This window comes from Eleutherodactylus coqui, chromosome 3, assembly GCF_035609145.1.
Source record: "Eleutherodactylus coqui strain aEleCoq1 chromosome 3, aEleCoq1.hap1, whole genome shotgun sequence".
Classification (NCBI taxonomy): domain Eukaryota; kingdom Metazoa; phylum Chordata; class Amphibia; order Anura; family Eleutherodactylidae; genus Eleutherodactylus; species Eleutherodactylus coqui.
In genome coordinates this window covers 126,739,958-126,758,112 of record NC_089839.1, presented here as the reverse complement: position 1 = coordinate 126,758,112, position 18,155 = coordinate 126,739,958, and the positions used below count along the sequence as shown (strand labels likewise).

At 44.4% G+C, this 18,155-nt stretch overlaps 1 protein-coding gene across 1 annotated transcript in view; it reads right to left on the bottom strand.

The window, feature by feature from the left end:
• The window catches only part of TIAM2 (TIAM Rac1 associated GEF 2), a 507,083-nt gene that overhangs the window by 205,759 nt on the left and 283,169 nt on the right, over nt 1-18,155 (bottom strand). The window contains exon 12 of the mRNA XM_066596062.1: nt 655-840. Coding sequence (XP_066452159.1) covers nt 655-840 — 186 coding nt within the window. The remainder of the gene's footprint in view (nt 1-654; nt 841-18,155) is intronic.

The window sequence follows — 18,155 nt, the reverse complement described above, 5'->3', positions numbered from 1 at the left end:
ATGTACAGATTTAACAATCAGTAGTGAGTTCAGTAAAAAGGCGTATTGGCCATCACTAAGGGGTTAAATTGTACAAATGCCACAGTCTAGATTACATTACAAATTAACTAGACTACAAGAATTATGTCATGATACAATCCAATGTGATGCAAGCTATATACAAGACTATCAACAGACCAAGTATAAGAAATAACCTATACCAAATAGCAGTATTCTATATTCTCACAAACATCTGTCAACCAACCGAAATCTGATATTTCCATGTCAGTGTGCGGTGCCACCATAACTTCTATGCAGTACATCCACTGTTTGGGGTTATATTTTTTGTAAAGTGTTATGGAATATTCTTGTGCTATATTAAGATTATTATTACTGATATTATTAAGAAGAAGTGATGCTACTCCAGGATTCTACCCCAAAACCAACGTTAACTTTAACTAGCAATGTTGCAGGTCCACTGACTAACAACTGTGTGCTACCGGTAAAATCCCTTGGGTATGTATGTCTATGACTATATTCAGTGGCTGGATGATAAAAATGGGTGGCTCTATTCTGTTTTATAAACTAGTAAAACACATTTCATACATTTCTCAATCAGAGTGGTTATAAGCACTAAAGCAGTAAGCTTCTATCAGTGAACACACATCAACTTACCAAAGCATGGAATGAGGAGACTGAAAATATACCAAGCCTTCCCATTGCCAGTTTTGATGGTCTTCCAGCGACTGCTAGTAAACTTTTAGGGTTTGGCAGCTCCCCTCCTTGGAGGCTGGATAAATAGCAGCGCATACGGAAGAGATCCATATGAAACTTTTCCAAATTCTGTTCCCACTGTTGAATCTGTAACAAAGTTTTAGCTTAGTAAGCAAAGTGAGGTTTTCATATATTTCTAAAATCAGTGTCAAGCCACAAACAAAAAAAAAAAAAAAAAGGTACAATGGGGATTTGTTTCTACTGGTTGCAATACTCCAGCATTTACAGCTATTAGAAAGCTGTTAACCAGTGCTTCAAACCGATAATCTAACTGTAAGGGAGCAGATATGAACAGCCTGCAACCATGGACCGTTCCTTCTTATTAAAGAGTTCTTTAGAGTCTCGCTAGAAACAACGAATTCGAGCACTAATAGTCCCATGTACACATGGTTGCTGATAGGGCACTAAACGAGAAATCGCTCACATATCGGAGTCGTTAGCAAAACTAAAAACCAAGCAATTATCGCCCCGTGTAAGCAGAAACGTTCAATGTTTAAGTGACTCCTGTTTACAGCGAATTGAGGCTGACAGGCCTGAACAACCCCAGCTCACGACGCTTCCATTCACTCGAGCAACAATTCAATTACTAGCTGCAAGAGGCATAGGAGCAAGGGACGAGAACATTATTCTTCCACTATATAAGGCACTTGTCAGGCCCCACATGGAATACTGCGCACAGTTCTGGACACCAGTGCTCAGGAAAGATGTTACAGCGCTTGAGGGGGTTCAAAGAAGGGCAACTAAATTAATAAATGGAATGAGAGGACTGGAATACCCAGAGAGGCTAACAAAATTAGGATTATCCACCCTGGAAAAAAGACAATTAAGGGGCGACCAAAAAGCTATGTATAAATACATTAGGGGACAATACAAAGATCTCTCTCACGATCTGTTTATACCCAGCACTACGACGATAACAAGAGGGCATCCTCTACGTCTAGAAGAAAGCAGGTTTCATCACCAATACAAAAGGGGGTTCTTTACTGTAAAGAGCACTGAGACTGTGGAACTCTCTGCCTGAGGATGTTGTGATGGCAAAATCCATTGAGGAGTTTAAGAGGGGACTAGATGCCTTTCTAGAGCGCTCTATTGCAGGATATAGACAGTAAATAACCAGCCGAATTGTAGATCCGGGTCTAAGGGTACGGGCAGACGAGCGCATAAACGGCGCGTTTTTGCGACCAAACGTATATACGTGACCATCTGAGGCAATGGTTTCGAATGTATTCGTTCACATGGGCGATTTTACGGCGCGTAAAAACGGCAATTCGAAAAAAAACGGAACATATGCGACCGAAATACGCGCCAACGCATATTCGATCGCCGAAAAGACCGTTTGCAAAGTAGGAACAAACGAAAATACGCTTTCTAGCTCTGGTCGTGATCGGTGAAAAACGATCGCTCGGGCGATTATACGTTGCGCTCGTGCGAACGTAAATACGCCTACGCTCGTCTGCCCGCACCCTTAGCGTCAGGTAGGAACTGTCAAGCGTTGATCCAGGAATTCCACCCCCCCCCCAAGTGGGCTAAATTGGCTTCTGCCGCATTGTTTTTTTTTTGCCTTGATCTGGATCAACATGGAGAGATGTGGGAAGGGGGGTTTGTGGAAAGAGGCTGAAGTAGATTGACAATGTCTTCTTTCAGCCTAACATGCTATGTTACTGTGTTACACATATTATGTTTCTATAAGGTTATGTGGTTTTAAGGAAAATGGAGTAAACTAAAGAGAACCTCCCTCTATGGTGAAAAAAATGCCCTAAAGCATACAAAAGTTTTCAATAACTTGTCTAAAATACTGTGCCTTAGGTTGTTCTCATTCCCCTCTCATTTGCTGCTGTTTGCACCCTGTTTCATGTCTGCAAGTTCTAATTTTCAGGATGTTTTCCCCAATTTTCTGCATCCCTGCTCATTCTGTCAGTAAATCACTGTCGTGCACTTCCTTGCCATGAATTCCCATGCTGAATTGCACAGTATATGGTCCAATCAGCAGGGGGGCAGCATCTGAACGCCCGCTGCTCTACTTTTCCAGGATGATTCAGGCATTCTGGCAAATGGTGAATAAACCCAATATAATTGTTGCGGCAGGTTTTGGTTTTCGTTCACGGAGGAATGGTTTAAGCTAGCACTATTTTGGATTTTCTTCTCAGCTTTCTCTAGCATTGCCGGAATTGTCTATGGAAGTCTTCTGCTACCTGTTGCACCAGCTTAGCATTTAGGAAGAGTTTTTTTTATCCTGTCTTAGCTGTGGACCTGTTCTGATTATTCTCAGTCTTCATCTGATAATTGTTAAAGTCAGAGCTGGATCTTGGTTTCCTGTTTCTCCCTGCTCATTCCAAGCTACGTACTGTGGTCACTGGAGGTAGTTGTATTCTTACTTAGTAGTTTACTTCTGTCCCAGATACAGATGGCGAGTGGCCGAGGAACGTGGGCCAGGTGCATTCTTATCAGGACGGAACATCCCCTATAGCAGTGTTCCCCAACTCCAGTCCTCAGGGACCGCCAACAGGTCATGTTTTCAGGATTTCCTCAGCATTGCACAGGTGATATAATTATTGTTGGTGCCTCAGACATTGCCACAGGTGTTCTTACTATAGGGGATCCTGAAAATATGACCTGTTGGTGGTCCCTGAGGACTGGAGTTGGGGACCTCTGCCCTATAGGAAGGTACGGCTTCTTATTCTGTCATATAGGAAAAGTTCCCCTCTATATCTATTATTCTGTTACCTGTAGTGGTTTATGTTCTTTGTTCAACTGTGTTAAAAAAGCCCAGGAACAATTCAGGCAACCGGTTTTGGTTCACCCTCGTCAGATGTAACAATAATGTGTGTAGAAACACACACACAGGAGAGATTGTCGAGAATGTTATTATAGTGTCTGCACATTTATCAGCTTGCAGTCTTTGAGTGCACAGGAGCACCTCTGAAGATAGCTCTTCCCCCCCATTGTTAAGGAAACATCCCTGTGTCCTTGTTCCTACAGAAGCTCTGTACCTAATGACTGACAGTGGATTGCTGGAGGGGATATCCCTAGCTGCAGCTACTTCAAACATGATTTAACCCTTTCCAATCCACTGTCTGACGTCTAAAGACATTCTGATTGAAGGCTGTAGAGCTCCAATGTTGGAAGACGTCCGGCAGGGTATTCTTACTGTAAATTATTGGCCACCCTGTTGTCGGGGGCCTCTCCAGCATGTCCCATACCACAGTACTGGCTCTAGCCAGCAGATGGCGCCATTGTATAATGGCGGAAAAAGAAAGCCCCCTAGGAAACCCTGAATCCAAAATTGGATTGCAAAGGGTTAAAGGGGTAAATGGCAACACTTTTAATGCAAGTATATTACAGAAATGGTGAGACTAACACAAGCTAGTAGATGATCAGAAGTTGTCTGAAAAGTTATTGCCCCTTTAAAGAGAAGCTCTTGCATTGGAGCAGTGCTCATTTGAGTTTGTCTTTTAAAATTACAGCTTTTCAATAAAGAAATTAATACATGCTAGCAGTTTAACCATGCTGGACCTTCTCATTGTTACCATTTCCGTGGCAGTACCACGCTGGCTCAGGGATCACTGGAGCTGGTAATTGCTGAAGATTGTAAATAGGTGAGCTGATTACCCTTGTTCTTAGTATTCATGTTCTAAACGGATACAGGGCTTGAGAGGATGGTATACTGTAGGGCAGGATTCACACCTGTAGAGCCAACAATGTAGGTTGATTTATTTTGCTTTTGATGTGTGTAATTCTCCTAACAACATATATTAGGGAACTCCTTCTCTTCTAAACTCCCTCATATATTATTAAAGAAGACTGGACAATTAATCATTATATTAAAGGCAAAAATGTGTTTAGCCTTAGCTTTATGCATGGCTTAAGGTCTTACACTGGACAGTTATTGGGCAAAATCTGTTCAAACGAATGAAAATGTACAATAATCGCTACATCTAAACGTGAAGCACTCATATACTATTTGTTTATTGTTTGTGGCTCACTTTCCACAGGCATAAAAATCATTGCTGTTCACTGACTTCTCGCTGCGTGTAAATGCTCCCTGTTAAAGGGGTTGTCCCGCGCCGAAACGGGTTTTTTTTTTTTTCAACCCCCCCCCCGTTCGGCGCGAGACAACCCCGATGCAGGGAGGTAAAGAAAGCTCACCGGAGCGCTTACCTTAATCCCCGCGCTCCGGTGACTTCTCTACTCACCGCTGAAGATGGCCTCTTCCTCCGTGGACCGCAGCTCTTCTGTGCGGTCCACTGCCGATTCCAGCCTCCTGATTGGCTGGAATCGGCACGTGACGGGGCGGAGCTACACGGAGCTACACGGAGCCCCATAGAAGACTGCAGAAGACCCGGACTGCGCAAGCGCGGCTAATTTGGCCATCGGAGGCCAAAAATTAGTCGGCTCCATGGAGACGAGGACGCTAGCAACGGAGCAGGTAAGTATAAAACTTTTTATAACTTCTGTATGGCTCATAATTAATGCACAATGTACATTACAAAGTGCATTATTATGGCCATACAGAAGTGTATAGACCCACTTGCTGCCTCGGGACATCTCCTTTAAGCGCTTTACATAGAATGTGAGTGAGAAGTCAGCGAGAAGTGAGTGGTACTTCAGCGGTCATCTGCCTGTCTAAACGGTCTGCACAAGCGCAAACAACTAGTGGTGACATTAGTGCTCGTGCAGTCGTTTAGCCGGCAGTCGTCCCATATAAATGAAGCATTAGTTTCTTAAAGGGGTTGTCCCGTGAAACAAAGTGGGTCTATACACTTCTGTATGGCCATATTAATGCACTTTGTAATGTACATTGTGCATTAATTATGAGCCATACAGAAGTTATAAGAAATTTTTCACTTACCTGTTCCGTTGCTGGCGTCCTCGTTTCCATGGAGCCCGTCTAATTTTCAGCGTCTAATGGCCAAATTAGACGCGCTTGCGCAGTCCGGGTCTTCTTCTTTTTTCAATGGGGCTCCGTGTAGCTCCGCCCCGTCACGTGCCGATTCCAGCCAATCAGGAGGCTGGAATCGGCAATGGACCGCACAGAAGCCCTGCGGTCCACCGAGGGAGAAGATCCCGGCGGCCATCTTCAGCAGGTAAGTAAGAAGTCACCGGAGCGCGGGGATTCAGGTAAGCGCTGTCCGGTGTTCTTGTTTAACCCCTGCATCGGGGTTGTCTCGCGCCGAACGGGGGGGCCGTTGAAAAAAAAAAAAAAACCGTTTCGGCGCGGGACAACCCCTTTAACTTCTTTAATCTATTAACTACAGCAGCAACTTAGCCGCTCCCGGGCCTCAACTCAGTCTGCAGCTTTGCAGACTTTATGGTCTAGGTAATTACCCAGGCACCTGAGGAGCTTGCCTTCCTATAATAGACCTGGAGTGGAGGAAGTGAAATGGACAGCTCCACTACCGAGCCTGCCATGCATTCAAAAAAAAAAAAAACAGGCCCAAACATGTTTAACAAAACATATCTCCAGCAACTACCTTTGCTGCAGATCACATCACACCCTGGTTTTTCACGTGTCTCACGTAGTAAGACACGAACTCTCTTCACCTAATGGGCATAATACCTGAGCCCCGGCGAAATATAGCGACCGTCAAGGATTAACCCCTTCAGTGTCTAACAACATGTATACCAATAAATATATAGCAATTCCAACTATTATTATAAAAATGTCAGAAAGTGAATCTACACAAGAAAAATAGCCAAACTATTCTGATAGGCACAAAATATTGAAACATTATTTTGGGAATAAAACCTACATTTTTATTAAAATTTTAGCTGTAAACAATAGTAGAGAAGAAGCTATTCAGAAAGTGCATGAGGTGCAGGAGCAACTAAAGGGTGTCCAAAGAGAGTTGGAAGACACATAAGGGCCCTTTTAGACACAACACTTATCGCTTAAAATTCTCTCAAAAGCCGTCTTTTGAGCGATAATCGTTGTGTCTAATTGCACTGACCGCGCAGTTTTCGTTAACCAGTCGCTGATCGTTGTCTTTCAGCATCAGGAATTCACAACGGGATACAGCTGATACTATTGTTTCAGCTGTATTCTGATCCCTGAACACAGGCGGGGTATAAAGAATACAGCGGTCCAGCTGTGTTCTTCATACTCCGCATGGAGCGCACAGCTGTATACCAGCTGATCGCTCCATAAACAGCCGGGGTGTGAAGCACACAGCAGTCCCTCTGTGATCTGCATACCCCGCTCGGAACGCTCAGGTGTATAACAGCCGGGCACTCCGAGCAGAGAACAGCTGGATGCAGAAGACAAGAGGCCCCACTTGTCTTCTGTATACCCCGCTCGGAGTGCAAAGTGATCGCTCAACATTTGACATCTTTTGAGCGATAATCGTTGTGTCTAAATCAGGCTTAAGGCATACAGGGATGGCATGAGAGGTCAGATTAAAGAAGGTGAGAAGACATGGCTGCAACTCTGGAGCAGATGAGTGATGCCAGAATGCAAGCTGAAAATTACAAACTACTTGTAGACCAAGATGAAGAGTTTGCAGCAGGAAAAGACTGAAAAAATCCCCAGTGTGTCAGAGATGGCGGACATGGAAAACTTGCTACTGTGTCAGCGAATGTGCAAGTTGAAGAAAAGGCCTTTGGATCCGTTAAGGTGCAGGCTGAAGGAAGTATGCCAGAATCAAATGAGGTCAAGTCAACAGAAGATGTTTCTGTCCTAGATAAAGAAATCGTGCAACTAAATGAATGGGTCTCCGTATGCAGGCAGCCTTAGGGCGCCCACCCACTGGCGTTTTTTTTCACTGCGAAATTCGCAGGTTTTTTTTCTCTGCAGGGGTCTATGGGACTTGTAATGTTAAAATCGTGATCGCGCAAAATCGCAATTTACCGCGAAATCGCGATTTTGCGCGATCGCGATTTTAACATTATAAGTCCCATAGACCCCTGCAGAGAAAAAAATGCTGCGAATGTCGCAGGGAAAAAAAATCGCCAGTGGGTGGGCGCCCTTATAGTGGGAATGACGCACATACGGAAGATCCCTGAGCATGGAGGGTCGAGTACTGTGACTATTCCTACAGCCTTTATCAGAGGTGGAGGGGGGGGGATATGTAGAAGTGTGATACACAGAGCGAGCCTGCAGGGGGCTGGAGAATAGGCATGTGGATGTGCTAATGAACAGGGACAGCTATATGAGAGTGTCTGGAGGAGCTAAAAACTTTCAGACACATTGAGTTCTACCCTGCTGAGCCTGCTGGAGCTACTTCCCGAGAGAGAAGCTGGGAGGAGGCTGAAAGCTTGAGGTCTGTGGTAGACCCTTCTGTGGGAATATCATGAGTCTGATGGAATAGGACACCCCCTAGACCAGTGATGGCAAACCTTTTAGAGACAGAGTGCCCAAACTGCAACCCAAAACCCACTTATTTATCGCAAAGTGCCAACATGTGAGGGGGCGGGGCTTATCACGACGTATGATTTTACTCCCGTCATTCTAAAAAGCACAGGGCCGCTTCAAAAAAGACAGCGCGCGGATTTTGACTGATTTTTGGATGCGGAAATGCTGCAGAATGTCCTCAACGGAAATTTCTGTGGAAAATTCTGCAGCATTTCCGCATCCAAAAATCAGTCAAAATCTGCACGCTCTCTATTTTGAAACAGCCCTGTCCATTTCCGGCATATGTAAACATACCCCAGCGGTAATAGTGAACCCCACACAGCGCCCCCCCCCCTCCCACGGCGGCCCCCAGTATGACAGCGACCCCCCACGGCCGTCCCCCAGTATGACAGTGACCCCCCCCCATGGTGGCCCCCAGTATGACAGCGACCACCCCACAGCGGCCCATTAGTGCTAGCAGCAGCGCTGAGTGAATGCCAGCAGGGGAGCTGCGGCCCCTGCCGACATTTACAAGTGGTGAGATGCCGATGGCAGCGTATGCCAGCAGGGAGGGTCCTGCGTGCTGCCTTTGGCACGTGTGCTTTAGTTTCGCCACGACTGCCCTAGACTAACACACTGAATGGGTATGGTACAAATGGCATTGCTATAGTGTAGTGAGGCACTAGGCCATGTTTGATAGCAGAGCATCCTATGTCAGTTAGTAGGCAGACAGCTAGGATTTTGTCATTTCATGCATGTGTGCACTGTGACTAAAATCAACAGTGTTTGAAGCTTGTTACCTTGTTATCCATCATTGCTGCCAGGAAAAATTGACTTCCTAAATTTTACCACCAAATCTGGCATGGACATAGGTTACTGAGGTGCGACTACCCAACTAAGTGGAGTAAAGATGGTGTCCTGAGTAGTGACTAATCCCATAGTTATGATGACAGAACAGAGCTTACTACATATATATATATATATATATATATATATATATATATATATATATATATATTACTAGAACCAAGTATACTATGTAGATACAGTACCAGAACCAAGTTTACTATGTGGGTACACTACAAGGACCTAGCTTACTACCTAGATACAGTATAACAAACAGCTTAACCTTTAACTATGTAAGAATTAGGCTAGGGCTACATGGCGACTTTTACATGGCATGACCAAAGAATGCTGTGTAGCAGTGTGACTTTGCACTCTCATTGAAGCCAGTGGTGTCACAATGCAATTCGAAAAGTCCTCTCGACCCACAGGTCGCAAAAAATCAGAGCTTTGTGGATCTGTTGTGACCTGTGGATCACAGCAACTTGCAAGTTGCACTGTGAACCTTTTAATTTCAGTGATAGTATAAAATTGCAGAGCTATACAGCAATTTTGGGTCATGTGACCCATCTCGTGGTTACAATTTGCTATGTAGCTCTAGCCTAATATGTGCACTAGCAGTCTAAGGCTGAGTTCACACTTTTGGCGGAAGCAGTTTTACAAAAAACAAAACATAAGTGAAATGAATGAAAACAGATTGCTTTTGTATTTTTCAGCTTCTCATTAAAGGGGTTGTCCGGCCATAAACATTAGGTCTCATTACTTCTGTTTGCCCAATACAATGCACTTTGTAATATACATTGTGCATTGTAAATTAGGCAAACAGAAGTTATTCACTTACCTCTTGGGCTGCCCCCCCCCCCCCCTGTGTTGCTCCTCGGTTGCCATGAGTTCCGACAAGTCTCTTGTCCTCTTCTTGTCGGGACGATGGGGACAAGCTTCTCCAGCACAGCTCTGCGCATGTGCAGAAGAACTTCAGTCGCTGGGACACTCAGTTCTGCCTGCAGGGGAGGCGTGGCTGCTGGCTCTTCATCTCCAAGGTAAGAATGAGTGGAGGGACGGGCTCTCGCGGGATGGGGGGGGGGGGTGGGGTGGAGATGGATGGATGGATGTGTGCAGGGGGGGGGGGTGCAGTGATGTGTGTGTGTGCTAGTGGTGTCTGGAGACCCGGCTGTCAGAAGTCCCGGGGGAAGGGGGGGGGGGGGTGGAGAAGCAGAGATGGATGGATGGATGGATGTGTGCAAGGGGGGGGGGGTGCAGTGATGTGTGCGTGCAGGGACCAGGCTGACAGAAGTCGGGGGGGGTCATTGTGAGAGGGGTCGCTGTGGGAGGGGCACTATGAGGGCATGTGTGTGTGGGGAAATGTTTTGTTTTACTTTAGCAGGGTGGGGGGGGGGGAGTAGGTAGCTTTGCAGTGGGGGGCTGCAGGAGAGTTCTCTCTCGGCTCTCCCGCGCCCCTCTCCATTCACTATACATCGTGCTGCTGTTTACACTCATGGCAGGATTTTATCCTGAACCATGAGTGTATAACGCAGTCTCCCCTGGCCACAACCCCTCTGATTATAGTATGCAGCAGGGGGGGGCCTGGGCGGGGAGAGACTGTAGATCAGTTCAATAGAGGTGGGCATGTCGTGGGCGGGGCTAGGACATGAGCTGAGGGAAATCCTGCCTTTTCATGTCTCTTACTACCATCGAGAGCGCGCACACAGAAGAGGGAGAGCGCAGAGCATTGTGGGAAGGCAGCAAAGAGGCGCCATCTTTGAAAGCTGCAGTGAAGATCAGAATCTAAGGTAAGAAACTGACATTGGAGCTGATCTGCCGGCCGGTTTGAGCCCCTGTATGCTGTCTGTTACTATCCTTACTGAAAGGAAAGCAGCAGCATTATAAAAATTTTTACCCTGTGTGGCCGGACAACCCCTTTAAGTTGTTTTTTTTAATTGAAAACTAGAGATCAGTGGTCTGCACTATTACAGAACAGAATGGAGAAGGAAAATTGAGAAACAGATTGAAACCGAAGGTCTTCCATTTGTATGGGCAGGAAAGTTTTCCTTCTGCCTTGCTGTTCCTATATGACAACTAGATAGGAAGCAAAAATGGTGGTGTGAAACGGCCTTAAAAAAAATAAAATAAAATCACAAACATCATATAGATGATATACAGTGTTGCTTTTTTGTACTATATGGATATATTAAAAGTCATGGTGGAAACTTTGATTCAAGGTATCCTCACACAGGACAACTGTCGGGCGTGTAAGCGCCGAACTGCTGTCCCAGCGACTATCGCCCTTTTACACTGGAGTGATAGTCGTACTGTGAATGGAGATGGAGTGGCTGGAGATGTTTTCCGGACGCTCGCCTCCTTTCACCATAAACAGTCTTTCATAGATTAAGTGGCTCTTGTTCACACAGCGAATAATCACTTGACTGTTAGTTCTGCTAAACACTAAGCGACTGCAGCAGGCAAATGATTTCTCGCTTAAAGGAGATGTCCCGAGGCAGCAAGTGGGGTTATACACTTCTGTATGGCCATAATAATGCACTTTGTAATATACATTGTGCATTAATTATGAGCCATACAGAAGTTATAAAAAGTTTTTTACTTACCTGCTCCGTTGCTAGCGTCCTCGTTCCCATGGAGCCGACTAATTTTTGGCCTCCGATGGCCAAATTAGCCGCGCTTGCGCAGTCCGGGTCTTCTGCTGTTCTCTATGGGGCTCCGTGTAGCTCCGCCCCGTCACGTGCCGATTCCAGCCAATCAGGAGGCTGGAATCGGCAGTGGACCGCACAGAAGAGCTGCGGTCCACGGAGGAAGAGGCCATCTTCAGCGGTGAGTAGAGAAGTCACCGGAGCGCCGGGATTCAGGTAAGCGCTGTGCGGGTGGTTTTTTTAACCCCTGCATCGGGGTTGTCTCGCGCCGAACGGGGGGGGGGTTTAAAAAAAAAAAAACCCGTTTCGGCGCGGGACATCTCCTTTAATATCCTTTCCTGTAAGCAGGACAACTATCACCTGCATTCGCTGTTTCCGGCGATTACACAGGATGATTAACGGACGAATTCAGATACCTTTTGTAAATATGCTCCAAACATCTGAATACATTATACTCATGTCCACCATAGGCTTGGAGGTCCCTTCCTACTCTACCATTCTATGATTCTGACTATTATCGTTATTTTTTATCCATTTTGCTTGCTTATCAATTAAATTTGTTACTTTCTTTGCTTCTTTTATCTAGTGACCTTTTTATTAGCTGCATTCAGCCAGTGACTGTTTTATTTATTTTTGCTTTCATATATGATTGACTGCTCTTTGACATTAGGTTTCTATGTTAGTTTATTTTATTTATAAGCTATACTTTGTATCTATTTTTCCATTAAATCATGTATGCAATTCATGTATTCACTGACAGTAGCATTCCAAACCTACCATGTTTGGTTATTCTGTATGAAATTCTCTGTATTGGGTGCAAATAAGGAAGATGGAACAATACATCTGCAGCTCCACCCATTGGATGGCAGCTCCAGAGGAGCATGCATGGCCTCCTCACTCACTTTTCAGGTGTCTTCTCATACCCCTTCTGGGTGCTCTCCTTGAGGAGAGACGATACCATCCCCCAATCCATTCACCCCTTAGATGTCTCCACACACTTTTTGGGTGCTCTCCTTAAGGAGAAACGACACCCCTCTTGACCTCTGTATTGGGTAGCACTGATGAGTGGTTGATTAGACATCAGGCGCCCAGTACTGCTCTTTTTAAAATGCCTTCTTGTAAGTGGCCTGATGAAGGAGCCGGTACGGATCTGTAACATGTAGCCATAAGGCCCCATTTACACAGGACGTATGTCGGGCCAGCGATGCCCGACAATCGTCCCCGCATGTACTCGCTCCCGTGCTGTTACACATGAGCGAGTATCATTGGCTCACAGCGGGGTGGCTGGAGGAGATTTCTCTCCCCTGCCCCTGTCCATTTACTCAACACAGGGCATGGAGGCTCTAGTACCCTGTTGTAGCGCCTCTAGCTTGGATACAAAATGTGATATGAGCGGGCATGGAGGCTCTAGTACCCTGTTGTACCACCAACTAGCTTGGATACAAGATTTGATTCAGCGGGCTAACACCCTGTTGTGCTGCCTACAGCTTGGATACAAGATGTGATACGAGTGGGCATGGAGGCTCTAGCACCCTGTTGTACTGCTTGTAGCTTGGATACAAGATGTGATTTAAAATGCTTTTTATCTTTGGTGTTCATAAAACCCTATACTGAAAGATATTGACATATGGACATTGGATATTTTCCTCCGATGCTAGAAGGTGTTTAGCTACTTATCCCGGTGTCTGTTGTCGAGCGTTAAGCTGCATTTATGTCAGTTTGTGTCTGGACGTCGGATCTAAGGTTATCTGAGGCTCACTGTCTGTCTGTTTGGGGTGGTGGATAACCTGTGTAAAGTTTGCATATGGCTTTACAGAGTTGTAATTACCCCCTGGTGCCACTACCAGTTATTTACCAGTCATTAGACAGAAATGCTGGAATTATGGGGACGGTTTAGTAAGTTTTAAAGTTAAAATAAGGTAAAACACATGCAAGTTTTTATTATGGATTCAAGGATTCAGGGCTGATCAGGAACCTCTTGAGAACATCTGGCATAGATTGACATGTATTGATTGGTTCCAGTCTGCCCCATGGCACAGAATAAATACAAACCTCCATTCAACTAATTGTCTGTGTTTTGAGTTGAGCGATTCTTGTTTCTATTACTTTGAGTTTGAGGGTTTCTGTTTTCAGTCATTTTTCATTTAATTAAAACCTTGATCAAAACGACTGATTTTTGTCTAACTTATTTTGCAAGAGAGATCTCACACAGTTAGAAGTCAGCAGCTGTCCCTATTAGGTTATATATTAACATATGTGTCAATTGAGGCTTCATTAGCAAAGTGCGCCACAATTGATGGAAAAAATAGCGCTATACGCAGCACTATTATTATTGGCAGATAATTTGGCTGGACTTGATAGACCCTATTTATATAACTGCACCATTAACCCCTTAATGACATGGCCTATTTTGGCGTTGAGGACCAAGCGATTTTGTGGTATTTTTCCATCTCCATTTTTCAAAAGCCATAACTTTTTTATTTTTCCGTGGACGCGGCCATGTAAGGGCTTGTTTTTTGCGTGGCGATCTGTAGTTTTTATCGGTGCCACTTTTGGGTATATAGACAATATCGTAAATTTTTTTTTTTTTTTTTTTAATGATAACAGGGAGAGAAAACGCATCAATTCTGCCATAGATTATTTTTTTTTTTTTTACAGCGTTAATCATGCAGCATAAATGACACACTAAAATTTTTCTGCGGGTCGGTACGGTAACAACGATACCAAAATTGTTATATTTTTTTTAGGTTTTTACACTTTTTTGCAATAAAACCCCCTTTTTTTGGAAATCTTTTTTTTTTCTCTATAGCTGCATTCAAAGTCCTGTAACTTTTTTATTTTTCTATGTACGGAGCTCTTTAGGGGGCTTATTTTTTGCGAGACGAGCTGTAGTTTTTATTGGTACCATTTTGGGAAATGTACGGCTTTTTTGATCACTTTTATTGCATTTTTTGTGAGGCAAAATGCTAAAAATTAGCATTTTGCCTCTGTTTTTTAGCGGTTTTTTTTACGCTTTTTGTCGTACAAAATAAAAAGCATGTTCAACTTTTTGTACACGTCGTTACGGACGCGTCAATACCCAATATGTGGGGTTTTAGTTTTTTTTCCCTTTTTTTATGCTAATATTAGAAAAAGCATAAAAAAGGGGTTTTTTACATTTTTTTTTTTACATTTTTCTTTTTTTTACACTTTTCTTTTCTTTTTTTTAATACTATTTGAGTCCCTCTGAGGGACTTACATCACTGTGCCTATGATCGCTGTCATAAGGCATGGCAGAGCTACTGCTCTGCCATGCCTTATCGCTTGCACAGCGATTATAGGCACAGGCAATACAGGACGCCAGTGTCTGGCGTCCTGTTGCCATGGTGACAGGCCGGGCTCTCGCGATAACATCGCGAGTTCCGGCCGGAGACACACAGGGATCGCGATCCCTCTGTGAACTCTTTCCCTGCCGCGATCTACTTAGATCGCGGCAGGGAAGGGGTTAACAGCGGCGGGCGCATCTCCGATGTCCCCCCGCTGTTGGAGCGGGACGCCGGCTGTGACTGACAGCCGGCTCCTGCTGCGGGATAGCGCGGGATCACATGTGATCCCGTGCTATCTCCAGGACGTACCAGGTACGTCATGTTGCGGGAAGTACCAGGCTGCCATGACGTACCAGGTACGTCCAGGAGCGGGAAGGAGTTAACATGTTATGATAACTTTTTGTGCTACTCTTTGTTTATCCTTTCACTAACTTTGCAATGTTTTTTCATTGTGTTCACAGTGGACTGGCACAGACATTGGCACCATAACCCTTTCCAATCCACTGTCTGACCTCTGAAGACAATATGATTTAAGGCTGTACAGCTCTGATGTTGGAAGACATCTGTCGGGGTTCTCTTACTGTATATTGCTAGCCTCTCTGCTGTTGGAGCCTATCCAATGTGTCATCTTATGCAGTACTAGCTTTAGCCAGCATATCGCACCGTTGTATAATGACAGAAAAAGAATAAGTCCCTTAGAAAAACCAGGATACAAATTGGATTGGAAAGTGTTAAACAGTGGATCGACATTGAACAGGTATCCGCCCCAGTGTCCCTATCAGTCCTCCGAGGAATACAGGGCCAGGTCACTGCGGAACTACAGATTTAGAGCAGGCCACTTTCTGCATGAGGGGCACTGGCATTTGAGAGGTGATCTAGGGGACACGACTGGCCAGGCCCAGCTTTCATTTTGGCAAACCATGCAGCTGAGACATTTTCTCTGGTCCCTTCCCCTTTCAAGTTTATTCTTTCACCCTAAGACACAATTCGAATCGGCATGTAGCGAAGAAGGTCCCTCTAGACACACATTATCCCGAATGTATGATATGTTATCTACGGATTTATAATACCTGTAGAATAGTTATCGGAATTATTACAATATATATGTTGTGGCTACTGAAATGCGGTAAAATGTTAGTATATGAAATTGAAAATGTGAAAATAAAGAACTTAAAATAAAAAAATAAAAAAAGAATATACTAAACTAAAACTAGAAACGTTGTTATTCGGATTTAAGCAGAAGTTAGATGTGTTGTGTCGGCTCCCTCGTTCACTAATAGGTAGAGTGAATTTAGTTAAGATGATCTGGATGCTGCAGCTTCTGTATCTGCTGCAAAACTCACCAAACTGGATCGAGCAACGCTTCTAAAATCAAAAGCCTATTCAGAGATCTCAAAACTTGAGACAGTTTATAACTATAGATGAGCGAGTATACTCGCTAAAGGCAATTGCTCGAGCGAGCATTGCCTTTAGCGAGTATCTCCCCCCGCTCGAGACTGCAGGTTCGGGTGCCAAAAGATACTGACCGGCACCCGAACCTGCAGTCTCGAGCGGGAAAGATACTCGCTAAAGGCAATGCTCGCTCGAGTATACTCGCTCATCTCTATTTATAACCCATTATGGAGTCAAAAGTGGTTATGGCAATGGAACAACTAGCCAAAAATAAAGTACTGGGCATAGATAACATACCGGCAGAGCTATTGCTGCCAGTACCAGTGAAAACCATCACAGCGCTGTGCCAGGCAGTATGGGCATTCATACAATGGTCACAGAACTGGAAAAGATCTGCTTTCATCCCTCTACCAAAGAAAGGCAGCTCCCAGAATTGCTTCAACTACCGAACAATAGCCCTCATTCCGCATGCAAGCAAGATCCTTCTCAAAATTATACAGGAAAGATTGAGATCAGAAGTTGAAGCGCCACTCACTGATGAACAAGGTCATAGATCATATCCTAGTATTACCGAGAGGTGGAGAACGTCTACTATCATTAAAAAGAAAGGAATTAAAGTGGATCTACACTTTGAATGCTATGGCCTAGGAGGCCCTAATTTACAATATCACTATTTACTGCACATATATAGTTGAATTCTTGATGCTGAAGCACTGTATTTAAAGTCTTACTTTATTGTAACCACAGGCATGATTCCAATAGGTTATTTTTGGAGTCTTTTTAAATATGTAATAATCATTGTAATGTTTGCTGTTTTTGCGTTGCAGACCTTTGGCTTATTCAGTATCCACGTGCGTTTTCCTCATGCCATGTTCGGATTAAAGAGACATAAGGTGCATTAACACTAAAATATGATCGCTTTAAAAATCGCTCCAACGACAGTTTGAGTGACAGTTTTGAGCGATCATCTTTGCATAACTCTTTAAGTAGCTAATTATCTACTTAAAGAGTTAAATGCAGGCGGAGCGGGACACCGCTCATAACTCCGAGAAAAGCAGCTGTTTTGTATATGCAAACAGCTGCTTTGTTCTCTGAGTTATCAGTGGTGTCCCAATGAGCTGATAGCTCTGAGAAACAGCAGAGTTAAATGCAGGCGGAGCAGGACACCGCTCATAACTCCGAGAAAAGCAGCTGTTTTGTATATGCAAACAGCTGCTTTGTTCTCTGAGTTATCAGTGGTGTCCCAATGAGCTGATAGCTCTGAGAAACAGCAGAGTTAAATGCAGGCGGAGCAGGACACCGCTCATAACTCAGAGAAAAGCAGCTGTTTTGTATATGCAAACAGCTGCTTTGTTCTCTGAGTTATCAGTGGTGTCCCAATGAGCTGATAGCTCTGAGAAACAGCAGGAGCACTGACAGCTGCTTTGTTCTCGGAGCTTTCAGCTGGCAACCTGCTGTGAAGTCCCAACGGGATACCAGCTGACAGAATGCTATCAGCGCGGTCTGCTGAGAAAATCCACTTTCTTGAAATGAGTGCTGATTATCATGGAATTGTCGTTATGGGTCAATATTAGATCTAAAAATGTAATTTTGTCCCTATCAATTGTTTCTGTCAATCGAAGGTTCATGCTGTTAATATTTAATCCTTGCGCAAAGTTTTTTAGATCACTGACCGGACCATTCCAGATAATAATAATATCATCAATAAATCTGTAGTGAAACTTTATGCGGGATTTCTGAATGTCTCATTTTCAAAGTATCCCATAAATAAATTTCCGAATGAGGGGGCAAATTTGCTCCCTATCGCTGGGTGTGGGCACAGGCTGAGGTCCTGGGTGGGGTGAATCATAGCCGGCTGCTGAGGGATAAGGAGTGCGCCGCGTCTCTCCG